Genomic DNA, 20,659 nt, shown 5'->3' on the forward strand with positions numbered 1-20,659 from the left:
TCTGCCCCTCCTGATGAGGGCAGAATTTGACACTTTGACCTCAAGTTCTCTTTCTACAAAGACTAAGATGGAAACAGAAAATAAGTGGCTTGTTACTTCCTCTCAATGTCTGTGGACTGTGGTGCCAACAACACTGATGCAAAAGGAAACCATTTTCATTAGTTGTTAAAACAGCAGAAGCTTGTTTTACTTTGGCTGCAACATCCTTCTGACTCCCACGCAGGAAGTATTCATGCAATATTCCACATAGGCAGAATCTGTCCAGTTCCTAGAAGTCCAAACACAAGAAACTGTAGCCCATTTTAGAAACTACGCTGATCTTGGATTATAAAAGTGAGAGGTAGTCTGCTTTCATGTGTAACCCAGGGCTACAGTTCCTGAGTTCTTTTCTTGTCTTTGTCCCTAGACTTTTGAACGATCTTTGGCAAAAGACATCCTTCCAGTGTGTGCCTCACCTGTAACACAAGGCTAATGACCAACAGGGGAAAGACTAGGCGTTATTGTTATTTCATGGACAATCTCCTACACATAATAAAGGTACCTCTGAAGGGGGAAATTCATTATTACTGGTTTCTAAGTGCGCCTAGGTAAATTTTACTATGAGAAAAACAGCCACTGTTCCACTACTTCTGTTCTTTTGCACCAAAGCAAATGAGTCAAGTGGCTTATGAAACTGGCCACATCACTGAGACAGAGAGGGCATATTGCATATTCACAAGAGCTTAAGATTGTTTTATTTACACTTTCATTGCTAGGGGCTGTGAAATGGAACAGAATTCTATTTACCAAATACTCTTGCTGGTGCAATAAGTTAGAGGATTTCTCAATTAACACATGGAGCTTATGTTTAAAAGGCAAGAGGTTAAGCAACGCTGCAGTGCCCAGTGGACCATCTGGTGAACATTAGGTTTGTCAATAAATCACGAAAGCACCAGTTCATCAAGAAATTCCATTTCAAACCACTGACAGAGAAAAAAAAAAGGATGGGAAAAAACTCACAAAATTGGTATTTTCATCTTTTATAAAAACAGGAGCATTAAATAACTTTAATCTAATTTCAATTGTTTTATTGGTTCTCTTCTGATGACCACATGGCTTCACATACTGAATGTTTAGCCCTTTGTCTTGCACAGAAAAGCATTATGAAATAACTTGGTGCATCATCACAGGAGAAGCTCATCTCTTTCCTCTTAGTCTTTCTCCTCACCATGGGTGATAACGTAACAGAGGTTCTTATAGTCAAGATTACCAGAGACATCTGGAGGGAAAGCAGCAAACATCTGCTTGATCTGCCAAGCAAACAGGAGATAAGTGTTACAAACATAGGACTCTGGGACAGCAACATGTACTGCTTCTCATTTTCAACCCAGTTCAGCTCCCTTCTGCCTTGACCTGTTAGCCACTATGGAAAATTTTTCCTTAGTTTCAGTAAAATTGAAATAGGAATTAGGACACAACTAGTTAATACAGTCCTACTATAATCCCAACAAGTTCCCTGTCGAAAAGAGCTCTCCCTGAAATCCAGGTAAGCCCTGGCCAAATAACATACTACAGTCTGCACTCCAGTCTGTTCTTGCCACAAACCAACCCCACTCAATCTCCTCTTCTGAAAATAAAGTCCCTCTAAATTCCTCCCAGCCAGCAGAATCGGTGTTCAGTCTCACACAAACCACAAAGTCAGTACCTCATTTCAGAACTCATTTCAGATTTCAGACAAAATAACTCTCACAGAAATGGAAACCAGATCACAAGTCCCCACCCAAACCCACTTGAACTCTAGTAAATTCATTGCCCGGCTCACCATAGGGAAGAACAGCAAGAGATAGGCCACGCTTACACTTGGATGGATGTCCAAAGAATCTGTTTGACTTTGATTTAGCCATGGAGCTATTCGGAAGAGATGCTTTGAATTGTTCCTAATTGCTAGAGCTGGCATCAGCCTTCTCTCAGTCTGGATTTGAGCTGAATTCATGCATTTAAATAGGGGCAAATACTTATTGCTGAATAGTAGCTGGAGATAGATTCCTCTTTTGAATAAAGCAGAAGGTCCTTACCTCTTCTTGACTGAACCGGTCTGCCTGTGTCATAAGCATTTCTTTGATGCTGTTCAAATAAAACGAAATAACCTGATTAAAGGGTGATAATGGCACATGACAATTCAGATGGCAAGATCCCTCCTGAAGTCGCATGAAAGAAAATCTGTGTGACCGCATAAATTAGAGCTGTTAATCCTTACATGATATTGTAAGAGATTTTCTGTGGGCACCCATCAGTGTCAATGCCTCGCTCTGCCAACTTATTTTACTTTTGTGACATTTTATAGAGGTTTAAAATCGTTTAAGGTTATTACTCTAATTGAAATACAGCAATTTTGTATGCTTATCTTAACCTAAAATGGTAGGTTTTCTCACTTGCTGTTTAAAGTTTGGATCACTTAACAAAACCAAAAGAGAGAATATTTTCTGTAAAATCTGAGGATGAAAGGAACAGAGCATGAAATGAGAAAGAGGACTTGAAAGAGAACTCCAACAGCTATTCCGAATCATCATCTGAGAATCCCTTTATTTGCATGCAGTCATTCCCAGAGGAGACTGTGAAACTGCATGAGACCTGTTGTATTTCACGGTACAATGTCTTGATCTGGAGTTACAGCACTGTAACAAGGAGCTTATCCCACACACAATCTGCATCCTATGCAATTACATCAAAGAGAATATTTTTGAAACAGACCCTCAGCTGATTTACCCTCTGTTTTCAAACCCATTGTGGGAAGTCAGTCGAGCATGTAATTTTTTTACCTAAGTTTATAGGTGAACAGGAAAGCCAGGAGGAATAATTACTGTTTCTAGGCTAACCCCTTTAGATAAAATGTCTTTATATTTCACCCAGTTACTCATGTGCTGAGGGCAGTACATGCACAATGCGCTAGAACATTCACCAGTATGAACTCAGTTATATCACATAAACATCCCTTTCACTTGCACTAATAATTTTCCCTTCCTGTAGAAGAATTCCTGTATTAATCTCAAAGAGTTTGCATCTTGAAGAGGCAGAGTTGTCTCCTTTCGTTACTACCAAAGGTATTTATACATTATCAGGATTTTTTCTAGATCAGTAAAACAGACTGTAAACCTCTGATAACAGATGGGCAGTCTCTTGTACAAAAACAAAAGCTGAAACAAGTATAGAAATCTGTTTTAGTTTGTAGATTTGAAAAAAGGCTGCTTTTTTGAAGAATTTGTTGTGGGGGAGTGAGAGCAATAGCTTTTCTGGAAACAGCCCTTTCTGCTTTTTAAAGTGAATATTTATTTCTGCTTTTTAAAGTGAATATTTGAAACTAACTATTTGTAATAGAAATCATGCCTGCACAGGAACACTTCCATATGAGCAAAATTCACCTACTGTGGATGCAGATGTTCAGGCAAAATAGTAAAGCTTCCCTTTCTGCTCCCATACACCATGCATCTCGACTTAAAAAAGTCACACAGATAAAAGTGTAGTTTTGATGGCAAAGCTACAACTGTACTTCCTCATATCTCCGACACACATATTTTTTTCCAGTAAAAGGCTACAACAAAGCCATATCCCAATTTGCATAAGAGGCATATACACTTCTGAATCTCTTTCTTGTTGATGTGAAGTGCTCATTTGGAAGGACAGAAAGGGAAAACTGAAAAAAGAAGTTTCTGGGTAATGAATAAGGACAAGAGTGAAAATATCCATGCAAGTTTTGGGAAATACTCTGAAGACACAGACAGAGCTTAAGCTGTTGTATATATTTTTCCTGCATTTCTTGACCATTCTCTTTACTTAGCAAAGTCTTTCTTCATCTCTTTCTCTCATATTGCTGTTTCTGTTTTGTTATCCTGGCCATTTGTTTTGTGACTGCATTTTTTGAAGTGGAATTCTCAAATGATCAGTGGGTGCAAGAGTAGAGAGATCATTCTCATCAGCATAAATTGATTATTAGATATATGTGCACTGGGGCAAACAGCATTAGCAAATGTAAATAGGAAGTGTGATACAGGAAGGAGCTTGGTGAATAGAAGGAAGCACTTACAGCAATTTTGTCAGAAGTCACAAATAAACTTCATCACGAACAGGACTGAATTAAAAAGAGATCTGGGCACTATGTGTCTTCTATTCACATGCTTAAAGTATTTAGGGGAAAAGAAAACATCAAATATCTAATTATAATCTTCTGATGCACAGCCCAGTAGGCTCTGGCACACTCATAAGGAAGAAGGACTGAGTTAAGGATCTATGCACATTTTCCATTATTTATTTTATAGGGAAATGAACACTCACAATTTCCAAAGCTAGAGATTATGCACTTTTTTCTTTGTGTATCTTGTTTTCTTTTTTAAAGACTATTTGCTTCTCAAAAAAAAAAAAAAAAAAAGAAATCAAAGTCTTCTGGGCAAGAAAGAATATCCATTTGCCTTGACGTAGGAGTCTAAATGTTATCTCTTGTCCTGGCTGACATCAGTTCCTTCTATGGTTACAAATACTTTGTAGCATTCTTATATTTTCAAAACCTTTTTTAAAATTATCTGTGAAATCTCTGGGACATTTTGGTTTTCCACTGGGTTTGCCCTTTCTACAGTGCTCTCTTGGAGAAAACCAGGTGAGTTGAAATGAGCAGTGCTCTACAACTGTGATGAGAAACCACTAGCTCAGCCAAACTAATCTGCAAAGGTCCAGAATGCACATAAACTCCCTGGGTCCATTTTCATGTGGTACAAATCTGAAAAGTTTTGTTGGCATCAGCACTAGACACAGTTGATGTTGGCCTGACTCACTTTGTCCAATGAATGGCATTTAGGGCTGAATCATCTAACCTTTCCAAAAACGATGCCAGTTTACACCAGCTGAGAATCTGACCTAAAGCATTTTCCCTTTTTGACATCATGCTATAGGAAGGATTTTATGTGTGGTATAATGATGCAGACAAACAAAGTCTGTCATTGAATTTGAAAGTAAGTTATAAACTCCTGGAACTTCTGGAAAGCTTAGAAGACTCCATCCCAGCTACCATCAGATGGACTAAGTGAGTCATTTCCAGACTAGAGGTGAAAACACGCAGAGGGAAGAGACATAAAATTCCCCAGAAGGATGTTAACTCCATGAACATAAAAAGAAGTTCTGATTAAAAGGTCAACATGGCTGGTTTTGGAGAGAAACATTCCAGGATTTTTTAATATGGAGAAATATTATTTATTAATGTTAACTGTCATATTGAAATGGCTGTATGAGCCAACATAAAAATTATTTCAAAACCTTCAAATGTCTAAATTTTGGAAGCATATGAATAGAAGTTAAACCTCAAAGACATTCACGGAATTGATTTAATGGTTTGTTCTGTAATGATCAACATTACCCTCGGGTCTAATAAGTAAACATTATGCTCTGTTGTGGTGATGAACTAAAACAATTGTCTAATGTTAGCAGTGCAGTGGGGGTGGGGACAAGGTTGACCTTTTCCATCAAGGGAAAATAAAAGTATTTCTCTCTCATCTTCATTTTGGAGTGTGATCCTGCATTCCTAATTTGCCCCAAACTCCAACTGGCTTCCAGCATCCAAGGAATGTAGAACTGGACACAGGGTGGCAAGTTGCAGATTTTGTATGCAGTATATTGTTACAGATAGTGGTGGGAAATATAACATTTCATGGGGTTTGTATTATCAGAAGGTTGTATTTCATGGTTGTGATTTCACTACCGTGTGATCTGGACTATTTTACAACAGGCTACATTTTATTCTGATTGTTTGAGTCACTTCTGATGTGTTTCTCGAACTATTGTTCCCAAGCTGTTTGGATAATGTTAACCCCAAACCAATCAGGACGATTGTTAACCCTCTGTTCCTTCTGATTGTTTGCTACATCTACTTGCTGTGTGTTAATTAATTTGGAAGTTCTTTAGTGAAAAGACTGTCTCTTCGCTTTTATTTTGCATATTGCGTACCATAATAGGACTCTCATACCCACTGGGGTACTGTCATAGAAAAGCATATTGGTAATGGAAAGAAATATTGTACGTGAATTTTGTATTTTCAACTAACTTTCATGAGACATTGATAACTGCAGATAATGTCATGGAAAACTCCACCTGAGAGGTTCTGGGAAGAGGTTTAGTTTTCATTTACCGTATCACAACGTTAGCAGAATTAATTGATACAAATACGGTTTTGTAACTCATGGTTTCCTAATAAATGTCCTGTACATATTATGCTTTATAAAATCTACCTGAAATGGCTGCTGCAGTAAAAGTATAGACCCCAAATTCACTAAGGAATTTAAGCATATGCATAAATCTAGGCACATAAAGCATTTCACTGGAGCCATAGGTCAGACCTCCTCACCCACTACCCTGATTTGATATCATTTATCTCATTTACCTGAAGGCCTGCTTACACCATTCTGGCAGTGCAATGAGGATTTACATTTGTGCAATTAGCACTTAAAGTCCTTTTACCTTGCTTTGTTGGTATAACAGGTTATGAATACAAATTAGGTCCTGCCTCCTTATTTAAAAAATAGCCATATTGACACTAATTGCCATATTATTAATAGTATTATTTGGTTTGATTCCCACCATATCTAGTGGAATTTTACAGCAAATTATTGTCTAGAAGCAGAAGGCTCTAACGGTAAACACATAACAAGGAAAATGTCCTCACTAAAACCATGTCCCGGAGTTAATTAAATTGATCACTTTTTTTAAAAGAGGACTAGCTTTCCCATTTTAGTCAAGCACTCTGAGAGTTAGGCATCAGACATTCATTTTAATTTTACATATGGAGTTAATCTACAAAGAGTCATGTGTTGATTTATACCCAGACCTTCAAAAAAGGCTATCTAATGGTCTACATGTGATTATATTTCCGTTGCCTCTTGCAATGTCTGAAGACAATAACATCTCTTTTTGGTATACAAATACATTCATACAATAGTCCAGTCTTTTAACTCTGGTTTACAAAGCTAAATGTTTCTCTGCCTGACAGTTCCTCTGTCTCTTAAAATACTGTGAAAAATACAGCTTTTAAGCAGTTCTTTAAACTTGTGCTATTATTATTATTATTATTATTATTATTATTATTATTATTATTATTATTTTAAAAGGATTTGAAATAAACTTACTAGTCTGCCTTTATGTGGCCTTTTCCTTCTGGGTCGAAAATCTTAAAAGCATTCAGGATGGTTTCTTCTGGGTCCGTGCCTAAAATTAATGAAATATAATTTAGAAGCCTGGATGTATTTCTATAGCTGCTGAATACTTGCTAAGTAATTGCATTCATCTGAAAACAGTGCAAAATGGAGAATTCTGCAGTTGTAGGTTTGAAGACAAAGGTTCCTTAAGTCGGCAGCATTTGTCATGTCAGATAAACAATAGAGGTGAATAGTTCAATGCTCAGAAGCTTAAAAATAATAACTCATATCTATTCTATGTCTGCAGGAGAGAAAACTTCCAGGAACTGGTCTCCAATATCAGTACCCAGAGGATTAGTGGCTTTCAGAAATGAAAATATAACAAACAGTTTCCCTCACTGGCTTCCTTTAATTTTGTACTGTACATTCCTTGTAAAAACACTTTTTGATGTTACTTGTTCTTCACTATATAGAGAAGAGGTTATTTCCCTCACTAAAGGAAATGGAGCTCATCATAAAATCAGAATGCCAATGGAATGCAATGGAAACAGGATGATCAATGTAAAATGGTGATCTGCACTTATGTTCTGCAGTGCGCTTCCACTTAAGTATCTCTTCATTAAGTGTTACTTATAGAAATAGGATGGTTTAAAGCACTAGACTATGGCTCCAAGATTTTGCTTCTGCTCTTAGCTGGGCCACAGACTTTTGGTATGACTTTAATTTCCCTGCTCCTCTGTTCCCAGCAGTAAAATGATAGTAATAGTTGTCTTTTTCTTCCATCCTTTATCTGTCCCATCTATTTAGACTGGAAAAAATTTGGGTCAGGGACTAGCTTTCATGGTGCCTTAATGTTGGCTGGTGTTTCTGACTATTCTGTAATACTGCAGAGTCTGAGCATAGTCACTTACAGTCAGTTTCAACCCACACCAAAGGATATGCTATATACTCTGTTTCTGACTATTCCCCAATATTTCAAAATATTACAGTAGTATATATAATACAAATCATTATTTATAACTGTAGGAAGCCAAATTTACAAGCAGGTAGACTGACCCATGGACAAATGAAGCTACTTGGGATGCTGAAATGTTGAAAGTGTGATTAAAAAATAGTAATAACACGAAGAATTGCAGTTTCAAAGTTTGTTTCAAAGTTTGGCAGAGATAGAACCAGAATAGAACCCAGTCAAGGTTCCTTGCTCTAATGACTACATACACACCTGATGCCTTCTTAGTTTTCTTTGTTTAAAAGGGTTAACAAAGCTTAACAGTAGTATCTTAGTGGATATAATAGTGAATAAACCTAAGGCTATATGGCCACCTTCTTGTCACACACTGGCCGTGTATTTTTTTTGCCAAGCTGTAGGCAATGTATTCAAACTGCAATGAATATATGATCAATACAAAGAGCATTGGTATTTAATGAGTGTTTTGATTGTCCCATGAAGAGAAACGTCTTCCAGCTCCCAGAAAAGGTCTGCATTTTAAGTAGTCACCACTGTGTGGGGGATTTTTTTTTTCCTTACTGTGTTTTACATTTTCTACTCTGTCATATCCTTGGACTTTGGCTTTGAAGAGAAGCAATGCAGCAGGCATTCTTTATTGATTAGCTGGTAAATAAAGTGGTTTCTTTGATGTGCGGCATCTCTGTTTTCTGTACAAATTGTATTATTCTGACTCCCTGTAGAAACAGCTCCATGTGGTTGGCATTAACATAAACCGAGTTTTGTTAGCTGTTCATCTGGCATCATAATCTCAATATACAAAGCTAAAGCTCGTCCCGAAAATCCCAGCTTCCCCTTTATGACAGAAATCAATTATAGCACAACAAATTTTACTTAGAAAGCACCTTTCACCAAATTCTCTGAGTGGTACTTAGCTAATAAAGAGTGTTGCAAAATTGCCATATCCACTTCCTCTAGCCCTTTCTCCCTTTCTAATTGCACTACAAAGGCTCTTCATCCCAATTAGTTTTGATTGGGAATGTGCAGTCTTCTGGCTCTGCTTCCTTTGCATGACAAACCCAACCAGAAGGGCATGACAAGCACAGCTGTGATTTTCCCTTCACCAAATGGAAATTAAAAAACCCCTCCTTCTCTGCTAGCAGCCAACAGGAAACCTGCAGACAAGAGGGGTACACTTTACCATTCACCTTCCTGTGCTGGCTCTGGTTTTAGGCCACACAATTGGCAGGGCCAGACTCTTTGCCAGCTTCAGCAATCGTGAGACAAGAGGGAGGAGGGGAAAGGAAGAAGAGCTCATTTCCATGCTCTGTGTGATCATAAGCATCAGAAATAGACAGGAATGGATAGCAGGGCACCCCACAAGGAATAGTCACATATCCCAGAAAGAAGATTATGGAGAAGGGCACTACCTACCCTGCAAGATGACATCTGGAATGTAAAGGTGGAGGTACCACTGTGATCAAGACAGATCAATGTCTGGGTAATAAAATCCCTGCCTCAGTGTCAGTCTACAGCCTTCTGCATCACCTCTTATGCTTCCCAGACATGCTGTGTTCCTTAGCAATAGTGTATTTCTTTGAGGACTAGCTACATTAATTCTTTCTTTCAAAGCTCTCTATTTTCTATTCCAAGCATAGAAAGCCCTTCACTGAAATTGTGCTCAGCAAGACAAAGCCAGAGTCCAGAAGAAATATAATAAACGTTTTCAAGAAGATGGGATCAGACTTTTCCATTTTTCTGTTCATTAGTTATTTTAACAAACTTCTGGAATGTGCTTGGCTAAGGCCAACCTTGCTTTGAAGGTCAAGGCTTTCACCTATCTCTAATGCATATAGGAAGATGACTAGAGGTTTCTCTTGGGCTCACACTCCCTCTCTTGCAGTTTCTAGCCATTAACAGTGTAAGAGATAAGACTAAATTACTAGCTCCCACAACAAATTTCGTACCCACATTTTCTGAACTCCTTACAGTGATCCTGGTATATCCTGTGGCAATGGGCAAAATCCCTCTCCATTGTCATTGTAAATCCACTGAGATTAAATTATTTCAATTTATCCACTCCATTAAGAGTTATTCAGCAAAATCTTCATCCAATGGCAAAATCACTATTGACCTCAAGTGAAACCAAGGCTGGGCCACTGGGTTACAACTAATACAGAAAATGAGGGAAGGCCATGTTGCTCCTTCATGCCCTCTTCATGCCCTCTAACTGCAAGGATGATGCAGAGGTCATGTTTGCATAATGATCCAAAGGAGTGCAGAAAGGTTTTTTTGTAGAAATGCTGAAAATACTTTTAAACCAGCTAACACTGGGAGTGATACCACTACAGGATGAGCAACAGGAACCTACTGACAGTGAATAACTCAGCTGCACTGTGCTCCAGGCTGACGTGACTTCATTACTTTCTGGACCTCAACTTACCACTTTCATGTTAGCTTATGTAAGCTGAAATCACACCTTTGAATTGTCCTCTGGACCGTCCCTTAGCCTTTTCATACTTCAGCTCTGTCTGCAAAAATGGAGATCACTCCTTGCCTTTAAGCATTGTTCTGTGGATACATTATTATAATTTGCAAGGTGCTGAGATATTTCAGTGCTGAGGATCTTTGACAGATACCTCTCCAACCCCCCAAAGGTACTTACCTTTCAGCTTTTCCCCAAACATAGTAAGGAAGACAGTGAAGTTAATAGGACCTGGCGCCTCCTTCACCATGTCTTCAAGCTCTTCATTCTTGACATTCAGACGACCTGCAGCAGAGATAATTTTTCATAATAAATCACAAATTGTGTTTCAAAAAATGATTCCCATTCATCTCCTCCCACTGGGGAGCTCAGGGCTCTGTGCAACTTTGCTAATAACATGGTAGAACACAACTCCAGAATACCCTGGTGTAAAACAAATTGGCAAAGCTGACTCTAAGATCAAAGGGTGACTGAAGGAGTAAGAAGGATAAATAATACGGATGTGGCCAGCAGTGGACGAAAGAAGGGGCACTTCCAAATAAATTGTTTTTCTTTTTCTTTTTTGTTTTTTTACCCCAGGTGAAATACGGGCCCCACTGATACTAATATAGCAGAGTTCAAAGTGACTGAAGTGAATCCAAGGTCTCAGTCTTTGCCCTCCTGTATATTGAGATGCCTTTCTGAGTAGAGGGCAGACGGACGAGTTGAGTAGTCATATCTCTTCCCCATCCTTGTGCAATCCTATCCCTTCCCCATCCTTGTGCAATCCTTTCCCTTCCCCATCCTTGTGCAGTCCTATTGATGAGAATTTAACTCCTGGCAACCCTACTCAAATTGAGTGGTAATTTGCTGTGACTGTACTTTATAGATATTGAAGGGCCTCACTGAACAGGAAAGATACCAGAACTTGGCCTTAAGAAATAAATATTTCAGGGTAACAGTAGCTACAGGCCAAAGTTTGCAAACCTCATTGTCACAATAAAGAGTTCAGGAGCTTCTGCTCTTTGCACTGACTCTGCTGGCGTCTGATTCCACCCCAGGGAGCACTAAAGATTCTTATCAAACTCTTTTTAATAAGATCCAGATGGCAAAAGCCCAAATGCCTATATCACTGTTCAAGCCTCAGATGTTGCAACAAGGATACAACTCCAGGTTTGGGATCATGAACATTTTGATTTTTCCTTTCCTTGGGAAGATTTTGTTTAATCTGCTTGATATTATCAGGATTGTTATGCGCGTGGAATGGACAATACCTAATCTCATGACATGCACATTCCACTCCACATAAATGCACAACAGCGCAGAACCTCACATGAAGTCTTCCTACTTTTGTGTGGGCGGAGGGGCAGCTAGTCCATGACAACAACGTTAATTGGTAGATATTGCATGGCTCCTAGATGAAAAAGGTACAGCCTGTGAAGCCTGGATTCAGAGGCAAATCAGAAATGCCCGGCATGGACCCCTGCTTGGGTGGGCTTTTTATGAAATAGTTGCAGAGGAGGGATCAGTGCCTTTGGAGAGTTGCCAGCTGCACAGCTCTGTTGCACCCGCCAGTGAGTCCCAGAGAGACCTTCATTTCGCTTCTGAAAGAGGCTGCTCAGGAGACTTTCCAGCTGGAGCTATGTAGAAAGATAGCAACTACCATAAAGGAGGAAGACCAAACTGAACAGGTTTCCTTTTGCCTCCTGTGTATTGCGTTACTTCCCCCACGGTAATTCTAATACAAACTTTTCTTATGTGCATGAAATTTAAACTGCATTTCTTTTAAGTATTTAATTATTACTACCATTTTACCTAGTGCAGCAAATGTGTCTCTCAAGTCTGCTTTGTCAATAAAGCCGTCCCTGTTCTGATCCATGATGGTAAAAGCCTGTTGGAAGAATAAGGAAAATTTATCGCCATTACCATGTTGCACTGGACAGTGCTACAATCACACATGCCAGTCCAGAGGGGTATTATATTCATGCTGTAAAGAAGAATATTTAACTTCCTTTGATTCATCCACATCATGCCACATCATTGCACTTTCCTCACTTTCAACACATTACTGTATCTTGGCAAGGGGCTTAATTAAACCCACCCAAACTTCTTACTAAATTAATGCTCAGTGCAGTGTGTAGCTGGGCTGACGCCAATGCTGGCAGCTCCAGCCATTCAGGCCTTAACCCATAAAAGTTTGAATTAGGGAGGCTTTAGTTAGGGAGGATTTAGTCAGTTGTTACTCTTGTGTGTTTTGTACCTTTCCCATACCTCATTCCTTGGTGCGGCTATCATATTCTGTAAAACATTTAATTACTGTAGATCAAGCTAAAGTCCATTTCTTCCGGGCCTCAGAATGATCCTTCATACAGAGACAGCTGAATTTTCAAAAGTACAGACAAATGTAGGTTTCAAAAGTATTATTTATTCAAAGTTTGTTTCCCTTTCCAATAAACTGTATCCTTCAGACTGTACTCTGTGCTCTGACTGACCTTGATGTGTTGACCTTAAATACTTCTTGTCAGGCAAAATTTAACTTTTGTTAGAAAAAAAACAGTTATTTTTCTATTTTCGGCCAACACAGAATTTATGTACTCTACCCATTATTTACCAAGCCAGCTAACTGCCTATCTATTTATTTACCTATTCGCATGTCTGTCTATTCGCTGCCATCACACTTTTAATGTTTCATTGATTCTGAAAGATTTTAATGACCTGAATTTCCCCTCGTCATACTATGGGAAATATTAGTAGAACGAGGCACGTCTCTGAAGCTGGTTATCTGTCTGACATACACATCAATATGAGAGTGTATCTTTACAATGAATAGGAATAATTCTTACTTCAGTATTATTATGAAAGACAACATTCTCCTGAGAATACAGCTAGTCCATTGCAGCTACAGTAACTTGCAGAGTTTTAAAGTCTACTGCTCTACAGGGTGCACTTCTTTCCATGATCGTATTATATCAACATATCTTCATGTAGTTTTACCTCCAGTTTCTTACAAAGCCCCACTGCTCACATTCCAGTTTGCCCATGTGATTACTTGCAGCACACATGTTTGTAACCCTTCATTTACCTGCCAAACCATCACCTAGTAAAAAACTAAGCCCAACTCTTTAGAGTTGCTTTCTCTCCTTTTGGAGAGGCTTGCTTTAAATGGTGATCCCCACAATTTGGAAGCAAAACAGAAGAAAATATAAAGAGCAAAGCAGAGCCCAGCAAGTTCACAGAAGACAGGAAGAGCGTTAGGTATGTATTGTAATGTGTGAACTTAAAATAACATAATAACAGCAATGCTGAAACATTTTCTGGTGAGCTGGTTGAAATCTCTAGATAAAAATGTTCTGATCAAAACCAGCTTTTCAGAAATACTTGTCCCAAGTATGCAGTCTTTAAACACAACATGGTCTTGGTTTTCACTGGACCACTCCACTGCCTCATGCTTTTGCCATTATTCTGCCACCATCCTCCCAGAAATGGTCCTAGTATTATCTTTTTTAGAGTAGATCAAATATAGCATTCTGACCAGTTCTTCTTTTTGTTGGTACGTCTTCAAACAGTAGTCCTCAGAGAAAATAAAGCTGGAGGTTCATAGGATACAGAGAAGAGTTGGGAGAAGAGTGTTAAACGTGTTCCCTTTAACTGTGGGGAAAAGGTTAGTGGTTTCAATTCATTTACCTGGGCCACATTCACAATCCTTTGCATGAGTTTTACGTCTCATTCACCACTGAGCTTTACTGGTGAGAATCCTCATGAAAAGTAAAGTTGAAAGTCACATGCACAAAATGAAACAGTAGCTGTTTATCACATTTGGAGATGCAAGTTAGCAAAAAATGGGGAAAAAAAATGAATAATTTAAAATGACAAACCAGTGCAAAATGTCATGGCCTCACAGACATTCTAGAATGTCCACTCAGAAAAAGAGCATAAACTCATCAAAAAATTATCTGTCTTTAATATGCTTCAGCTTTTATGCCAGCCCATTAGATTTACCTCCTCACAGGTAACTGGTCAAAGAATCTATAATGCATGATAATACCAAATTCTCTGGGAGCTGAAAGATGCTTACTTAGTTAATCTCAACATGTTGTTTTGTTTTATTGGCATTTATGGAGAAAGTCGGCTGAGGGCTTCTTGGTATTTTTGTTTCTAGTTTGCGGGCAGTACTAGAAGGGCACAGAAGAATATTTTCTCTATTTAGGATAATACTTGAGCATGTAAGACTATTCCTATTTAAAATATCACTTAAACTTAACTTTAAACATGAGCTCAGGTGTTTTCCTGAATCAGGGCTAAAGTGGGTGAGATGATAATTTTCCTTTATTTTGGGGCGGGTGCTTGGGGGCTTTTCAAATAAGTCTAGAGCTTGAAACAGGAGAGTGAGGGAAGGACAGAAAGAAGGAAAGAAAGAATGAAAGAAAGAATGAAGGAAAGAACAAACAAACACACAAGGAAAATGATATACCAGCCAAAACCACAGAGATGATTCAGAAAACAACTGTGTGTTCTATTAAAGCAGATGGAGAATTGAATAAGGATTACAAACAAAACCTATGTTATTCATTAGCAATGACAGGAGACTATAGAGAATAGCAAAATAGTGGCCAACCTCTTTGAACTCCTGGATCTGGGTTTGTTCAAACATAGAGAATACATTGGAACCACCTTCTACCTTCTTCTTTGCCTTTTTTGGAGCCTGTAATACAAATAAGAAGATCAAATATATATTACTTTGTCTGTTAAGCACCCATGAAAACAAATTCCATCTTTAACAGAAGGTAAAATATATACAGTCAAGTAATACAAGAGGATTGTGTTTTGTTATGACAAGGTTTTTAATTCAATCCTGTATATATATATAAATATATATATAAAAATGGGATAAAAAATGCTGCTTTAGTAACAGATTAATCTCTCACTGAGGCTTTTTGCCATTCCCTTGCTCTTGCCTGGAACCTGACAGCTCAGATGATAAACAAGGACAGCTTGTGACTGTGCTGCCTTAAAAAAGGTGAGGGACCCAAAGTGTGACTCAATATCACAGCTGGTCCACTGCTTGTTTCTCCAAGGAACTGCCTGTTCCTTGGGTCGAGTCACCTATGCCAGACCATTTGACGCAGGAGACTACTCCCCCTTCTGCACTGGCTTTTCAGAGCTCTGTACTACAGGAGGAGTGATGTAAGCTTACAGTCTCACTTGGACATGTAAGCTAAAATTCCCAACCTGCTGTTCTCAAGGAATACAAGCAATTCAGGTAAGTAAGTGGGTACAGGTACTCCTTCTTCCCAGTTCCCATGCAGGGGCAGGCAGCCAGACTCAAAATGATGCCCTGCATGAAGACTCGGTTCAGGAACTATAAAGGGAAATTATATCATTTCCCACTCATGTAGAAATGTTTAGAAGTCTGCTCTGTCTGAACCAACACTTCTTCCTATGAACAGATTCTTCCTATGTAGGAACACCTTCTCCACTTGGAGGACAGTCTATATGTAGTATGACACTACACTACATTGCCTTACTAGCCCATATAATTTTAATATTCAAGATAGTCATCTTAAATAAAAGGGCGGGTCTGCTTTTATCACTATTCTGTAGTCTGAAGACTGAGACAGAAAAAGATTGGGGAAAGAGCTACAATGATATCTAAGAATCTAACGCTCACTAAAAATCAGTCAGAACTAGACTTCATTATATATCTTTGAATAAGGGCCCAACCAGCTTGCCTAAGACAATACAGTTCTTGTTCTGCAGTAAAGAATAAAATCTGTGATTCCTAAGGATTACAGAAATGTTTTAACCACAGCATTATCCTTACCTGGGGCAGGATAATGAGCTACATCGCCTTTTGAGTTCCCTTCCAGACAGATTATTTTTTTCTTTATCATTTTTACTTTTAAACTTCATCACCATAGTCCCACCTGGTTCTCATGTCATGGAAAATTAGTCTTACTTAGTTTGGGCTATTCTGCATGAAGCAGAAGGCAACTTCTACTGTCTCCTTTCATCAAAATAAAAAAGCCTGTGAAAGTCCAAATTCAATACTGATTTCAAATATCCTGAGGAGCAGAGCAGCTCAAGGAAATATTCCCACTTGACTCTGTTTGAAGTATACATTGTCTGATCAATTTAATTTGCCAGGCAGATTTCCACACTCAGCCACGCTGCTTTAGATCCCAGGTTGAAAATTAAGGCTATGGTAGACACTCGTGCACATACCCACACTCCAGACCTGTCAAGCTCCAATCAGCTAATGCAAAGTACTAAAATGTGGAAATAGGAATGGAAATTGAAAGAAAAATGTATTTGTAGTGAGGATAAAAATAAGGATAGAATGCCACCACAGGCATGGAAAAAAAGTGAATAAGTGGAATGTTTAATGAATGTAGAAATATTGATTTTGGAATAAATAGATTCCCTTCTCCTCCTACACATGAAATAAGTGTTATTTTGGGCAGTAATGGGCAATCTTCCATGTAACGTGAGGTGCCTGGTGGAGGTTTTCAACACTTCCAGATCGAATGGAAATATTAAGAACAAACCTACGTATTTACATGTATTTGTTCCCCAAGGTAAAAAGAAAGCAGATGTTACCCAGCGGAATGTATTGCAAACTGTCTGGGGGAACTGACCACAGGGCACAAGGCTGGCCTCAGCATTTTCAGATGGGGTAGTAGAACTGGTTCTCCTGTGCTCGTGTAGCTGGTCTTTATGAAGACAAAACATGCTTTACCATTCTCATGCTCTGCTCTGCTGTGACCAAATACAGCATCCATATTCAGCATGATAAATATTCCCCATGCTAGCAAACAATCTTCATCTTTTTAAGCTAGCACCATAATGAAGGACAGTGGGCTCCAGCTCCACGTTTTATTAACTTTAAATGCCAAACACTGGCAATACCTCCATTATTCCTCAGTTTAATGGGTTCTCTGTGCTGTAAGGCTTTAAGGAAGGATTGTAGCTATAAGAAAGGATCAGATAAACCCAAAAGCTGTGGCTCAGTGTCTATTAGAAACAGACCAGCAACACAAAAAACACTCAAAAGTTTCTTTACGTTAGTGAAGTCCTATTCAAGGCAAAAAAGATTGAAGACTAGTTATCCAGAGAACATCCACTGTACTAGGAGAAATTCATCCTAGCATGGTATTTATTCAATGTTACTCTCTGGTTAGTCATCTCCAGGGATGATAAAGGAGATCAGTGCCCATGTTGCTCAGTCTATCTTTAGTTTTTCTGCTGAAGCTCTGGGTGTGGATCCTATTTATGATCTGCTCACTTGTGGAATGGGGCTGAGACCACCAATACATTTCACAGGGGTCAATGAACAGCTGTTGGATGGGAATGGCTTTCCATCACCAGTTTCAAGCTAAGTCTTTTGGTATCAAACATATAGAGCATCTTGGATTATCAGTCTCTTGTTTTTTGCATACGCAGTATTGGGAACGTAATTTATCTACTCTGAAAGGCTAGGCAATTCATAATCACAGGAAGAAACTGCACCTTGATTTTGCATGACTGGTGGGTAGGCAGGTGCTATGAAGAGGAAGGCTGAGAGATAAGTAGGTGGAGCAGGAACAGAATACAGTACATTGTCACTGTCTTTCTAGTGGGTAAGCCAAATTAAAAGGCAGTTCTAGGAGAATAGAAATAGGTCTGTGCTGCTGTCTGACAACTCCAAACACTCCAGAATTTTTTAATGAATAGAATTCTGACTCTGGAGTATCTCTCTGAAAGAATGGCATAGTAAAAAGAGCAACACAGACTGAGCAAACATATGGTTTCTAAACTGTTAAGGATTTAGTAGGTGACCTACAGAGGAGCAAGTGGGTGACTGACACATCACTTCTGTCTGCCTTGATTTCCCCATTTGTAAAATGCAAAGTGTGCCGAGCTGCACTTTGCAAAATAGCTGCTCTATCTTTGCAACATGTGCTTTGAGACTGACATACAAAACGTGCCAGATGAGAAACTGAAGAGCTGAGGGTCCCCTGGGCTCGGATTCCGAGGCCTCAATAGCACAGCAGTGGGAAGAATGTTGCAATAACTGAACAAGCCTATTAATATTCCTGCCTGAGTGTATTAATCATCCCATTGTGAAGAAAACAACACTTCACTTCAGAAGAGAATCCACAGGCTTGTTGCGTATCACTCATTTGTCTTACTAGTGTTAGCACTCTCTCAATTAGCCTGGATTTTAAAGGGTCTTTTTTTTTTTCCCCAGTTGGTTTTGGTTTGTTTTAGAAGCTTTAAATGAAAAAATGGAGCCATACCAAAACCTGGTCCCAAGAAAACTCTGTTGAACCAGGTGTTTGCTTTGAGCTGAGTTTCCCTCACTGAGGTTCTTTATATTTCTTCTCTCCGGCAGTGTCAGGGAGCCAGAGAGAACAAGAATAGTGCAGTGACACAGGCAGGCAGAAACAATGAGTGTGCGCTGCCTTTGGCTCTCTGGATATAAGAATAGGGAATTATTTTTTATATGTTGTGGAGGGCGGTGTATGTTCAAGTGAATCAGAGTGAAGAAATCTCTGATTTCAGGGTGATCTAAAGGAAAAGGGGGCAGGGCATCAGTTTATATCTCTACATGCAAAGGAGGAAGGAGCTGAAAATACTTGATTCTTACCTCAGAACGTGAGGCATTTTTTACCCTGATAAATTAATAAAAAGCTGGTGCTAGAGCAGGTTCATGACACCAGAGATACAAAGGAAGTGACACTAGATTATTGCAGAACTTTATCATCTCAGCCCCTCAATGAATTTTGCAGACAACCCAGAAAAGTATGGTAAAACAGACAAGTTGCTGCAAGATAAACAAAGGTACAGCTCCATAACTGGCGCTACTCTGCACTGACTGCTCAGGTGCACGCTTCTACCCTTCAGTAAGTATGAAGTAACCAACCTCTACTTCACATTTTCTGCAGAGCAAGAATGTCTCCACAGGCAGTCAGGCAAAATGGGCAGCACTCTGCCATAAGCCACATTTTTGGTTTGGTTTGGGGAGGTCAGTTCCCTGTTTGGTCCACCATGCCTTAAAACACTCAGAAAACACTCTAAATAACTAAAGATGACACAGTTTGATATTCCTGACAGTCAAAGTTAAAACACAAGCAGAAACATTCCCCACTCAGCAACTTATTGTGTCTTCTTTTAATTTTTTTACCAGAGAAGACACCAATGGATAAGCAGGCCTCCTGGGAGGGAGTCCTTCAGAGAAAAACAGCGGCGTACACTATTAAGAGCCTGATTCTGTTGTCTTGTACCCTTATGTGTTCATTCAGCCCAGGGCAAACTAGACATAAGATACTACCGGCTTTAAATTGCATTGTTTCACATTTTATACTTCCTTCCTCTGCAACTATGTCCGTGACTACAGAAAAGACAGAATCATCCATCATCTCTCTCAGATTCTGTCCCCTACTGTGATCCACAGGATGATGTTAACTCTGAGTTACTATTACTTTTTCATCCATCACACTCTCTCCTTGTTTTCATCCACTCTGGGATCTCAGTGCTGACATTCCCTGTCTTTGAATTTTTGTTATCATTGAATCCAGCTTCTGAATCAAAAGTTACATCTCAGGCCCGTCCAAGGGATTTTTGCAGCACTGGACAGGGTTTTTGTTGATTATTGTCTCACAAGTTTGCTCTGCTGAGATAATTTACACTGCACCTGCACCAAAGATCTCAGCTATGGACAAGCCACTCTTTTTTAGTGTGGTTTAGGTCCTTTTCATGGCAGGTGAGCAGCATAAGGCCAACCCAAGTGCATGCCTTTAAGGGAACAGTCTAGAGGAGTAAGCAACACAAACTGCTCTAAGGGCACAATTTGCATTTCAAACAGGCAACAGCCTCAGATCATTCAAATAAAAACCCATGTTATCAGAACTGAGAAACAGAAGATCTTTTTATTACCTACTCTGCACTCACAAACAGATCCCTCCCTTCTCATCCTCACTCCATTTTATATGTAGTCCCAGCCTCCCACACACCCACACAGACACACACACCTTTGATCCCCGCTAGATACAAAAATCTGTTGGACGGCATCCTCCTTGCTTCACACTCCCGTACACTAAAGCATTCTCCTTTGCCCCA

The 20,659-nt window shown here is 39.2% G+C and overlaps 1 protein-coding gene across 9 annotated transcripts in view; it reads right to left on the bottom strand.

Moving 5' to 3' along the window:
* MYL10 (myosin light chain 10) overlaps positions 1-20,659 on the bottom strand; it is a 166,057-nt gene that overhangs the window by 91,559 nt on the left and 53,839 nt on the right. For 8 of the 9 annotated variants that reach the window (XM_072882116.1, XM_072882113.1, XM_072882118.1 and 5 more), the window contains 4 exons: positions 15,177-15,263; positions 12,377-12,452; positions 10,763-10,867; positions 7,143-7,221 (listed from right to left, as the gene is read on the bottom strand). In XM_072882116.1, the coding sequence (XP_072738217.1) occupies positions 7,143-7,221; positions 10,763-10,867; positions 12,377-12,452; positions 15,177-15,212 (296 nt within the window). In that variant the 5' untranslated portion in view covers positions 15,213-15,263. Of the gene's footprint in view, positions 1-1,100; positions 1,290-2,054; positions 2,104-7,142; positions 7,222-10,762; positions 10,868-12,376; positions 12,453-15,176; positions 15,264-20,659 lie in introns of those variants that run through there. The other variant, XM_072882114.1, reaches the window with a different exon arrangement.

This window comes from Ciconia boyciana, chromosome 17, assembly GCF_034638445.1.
Source record: "Ciconia boyciana chromosome 17, ASM3463844v1, whole genome shotgun sequence".
Lineage (NCBI taxonomy): Eukaryota > Metazoa > Chordata > Aves > Ciconiiformes > Ciconiidae > Ciconia > Ciconia boyciana.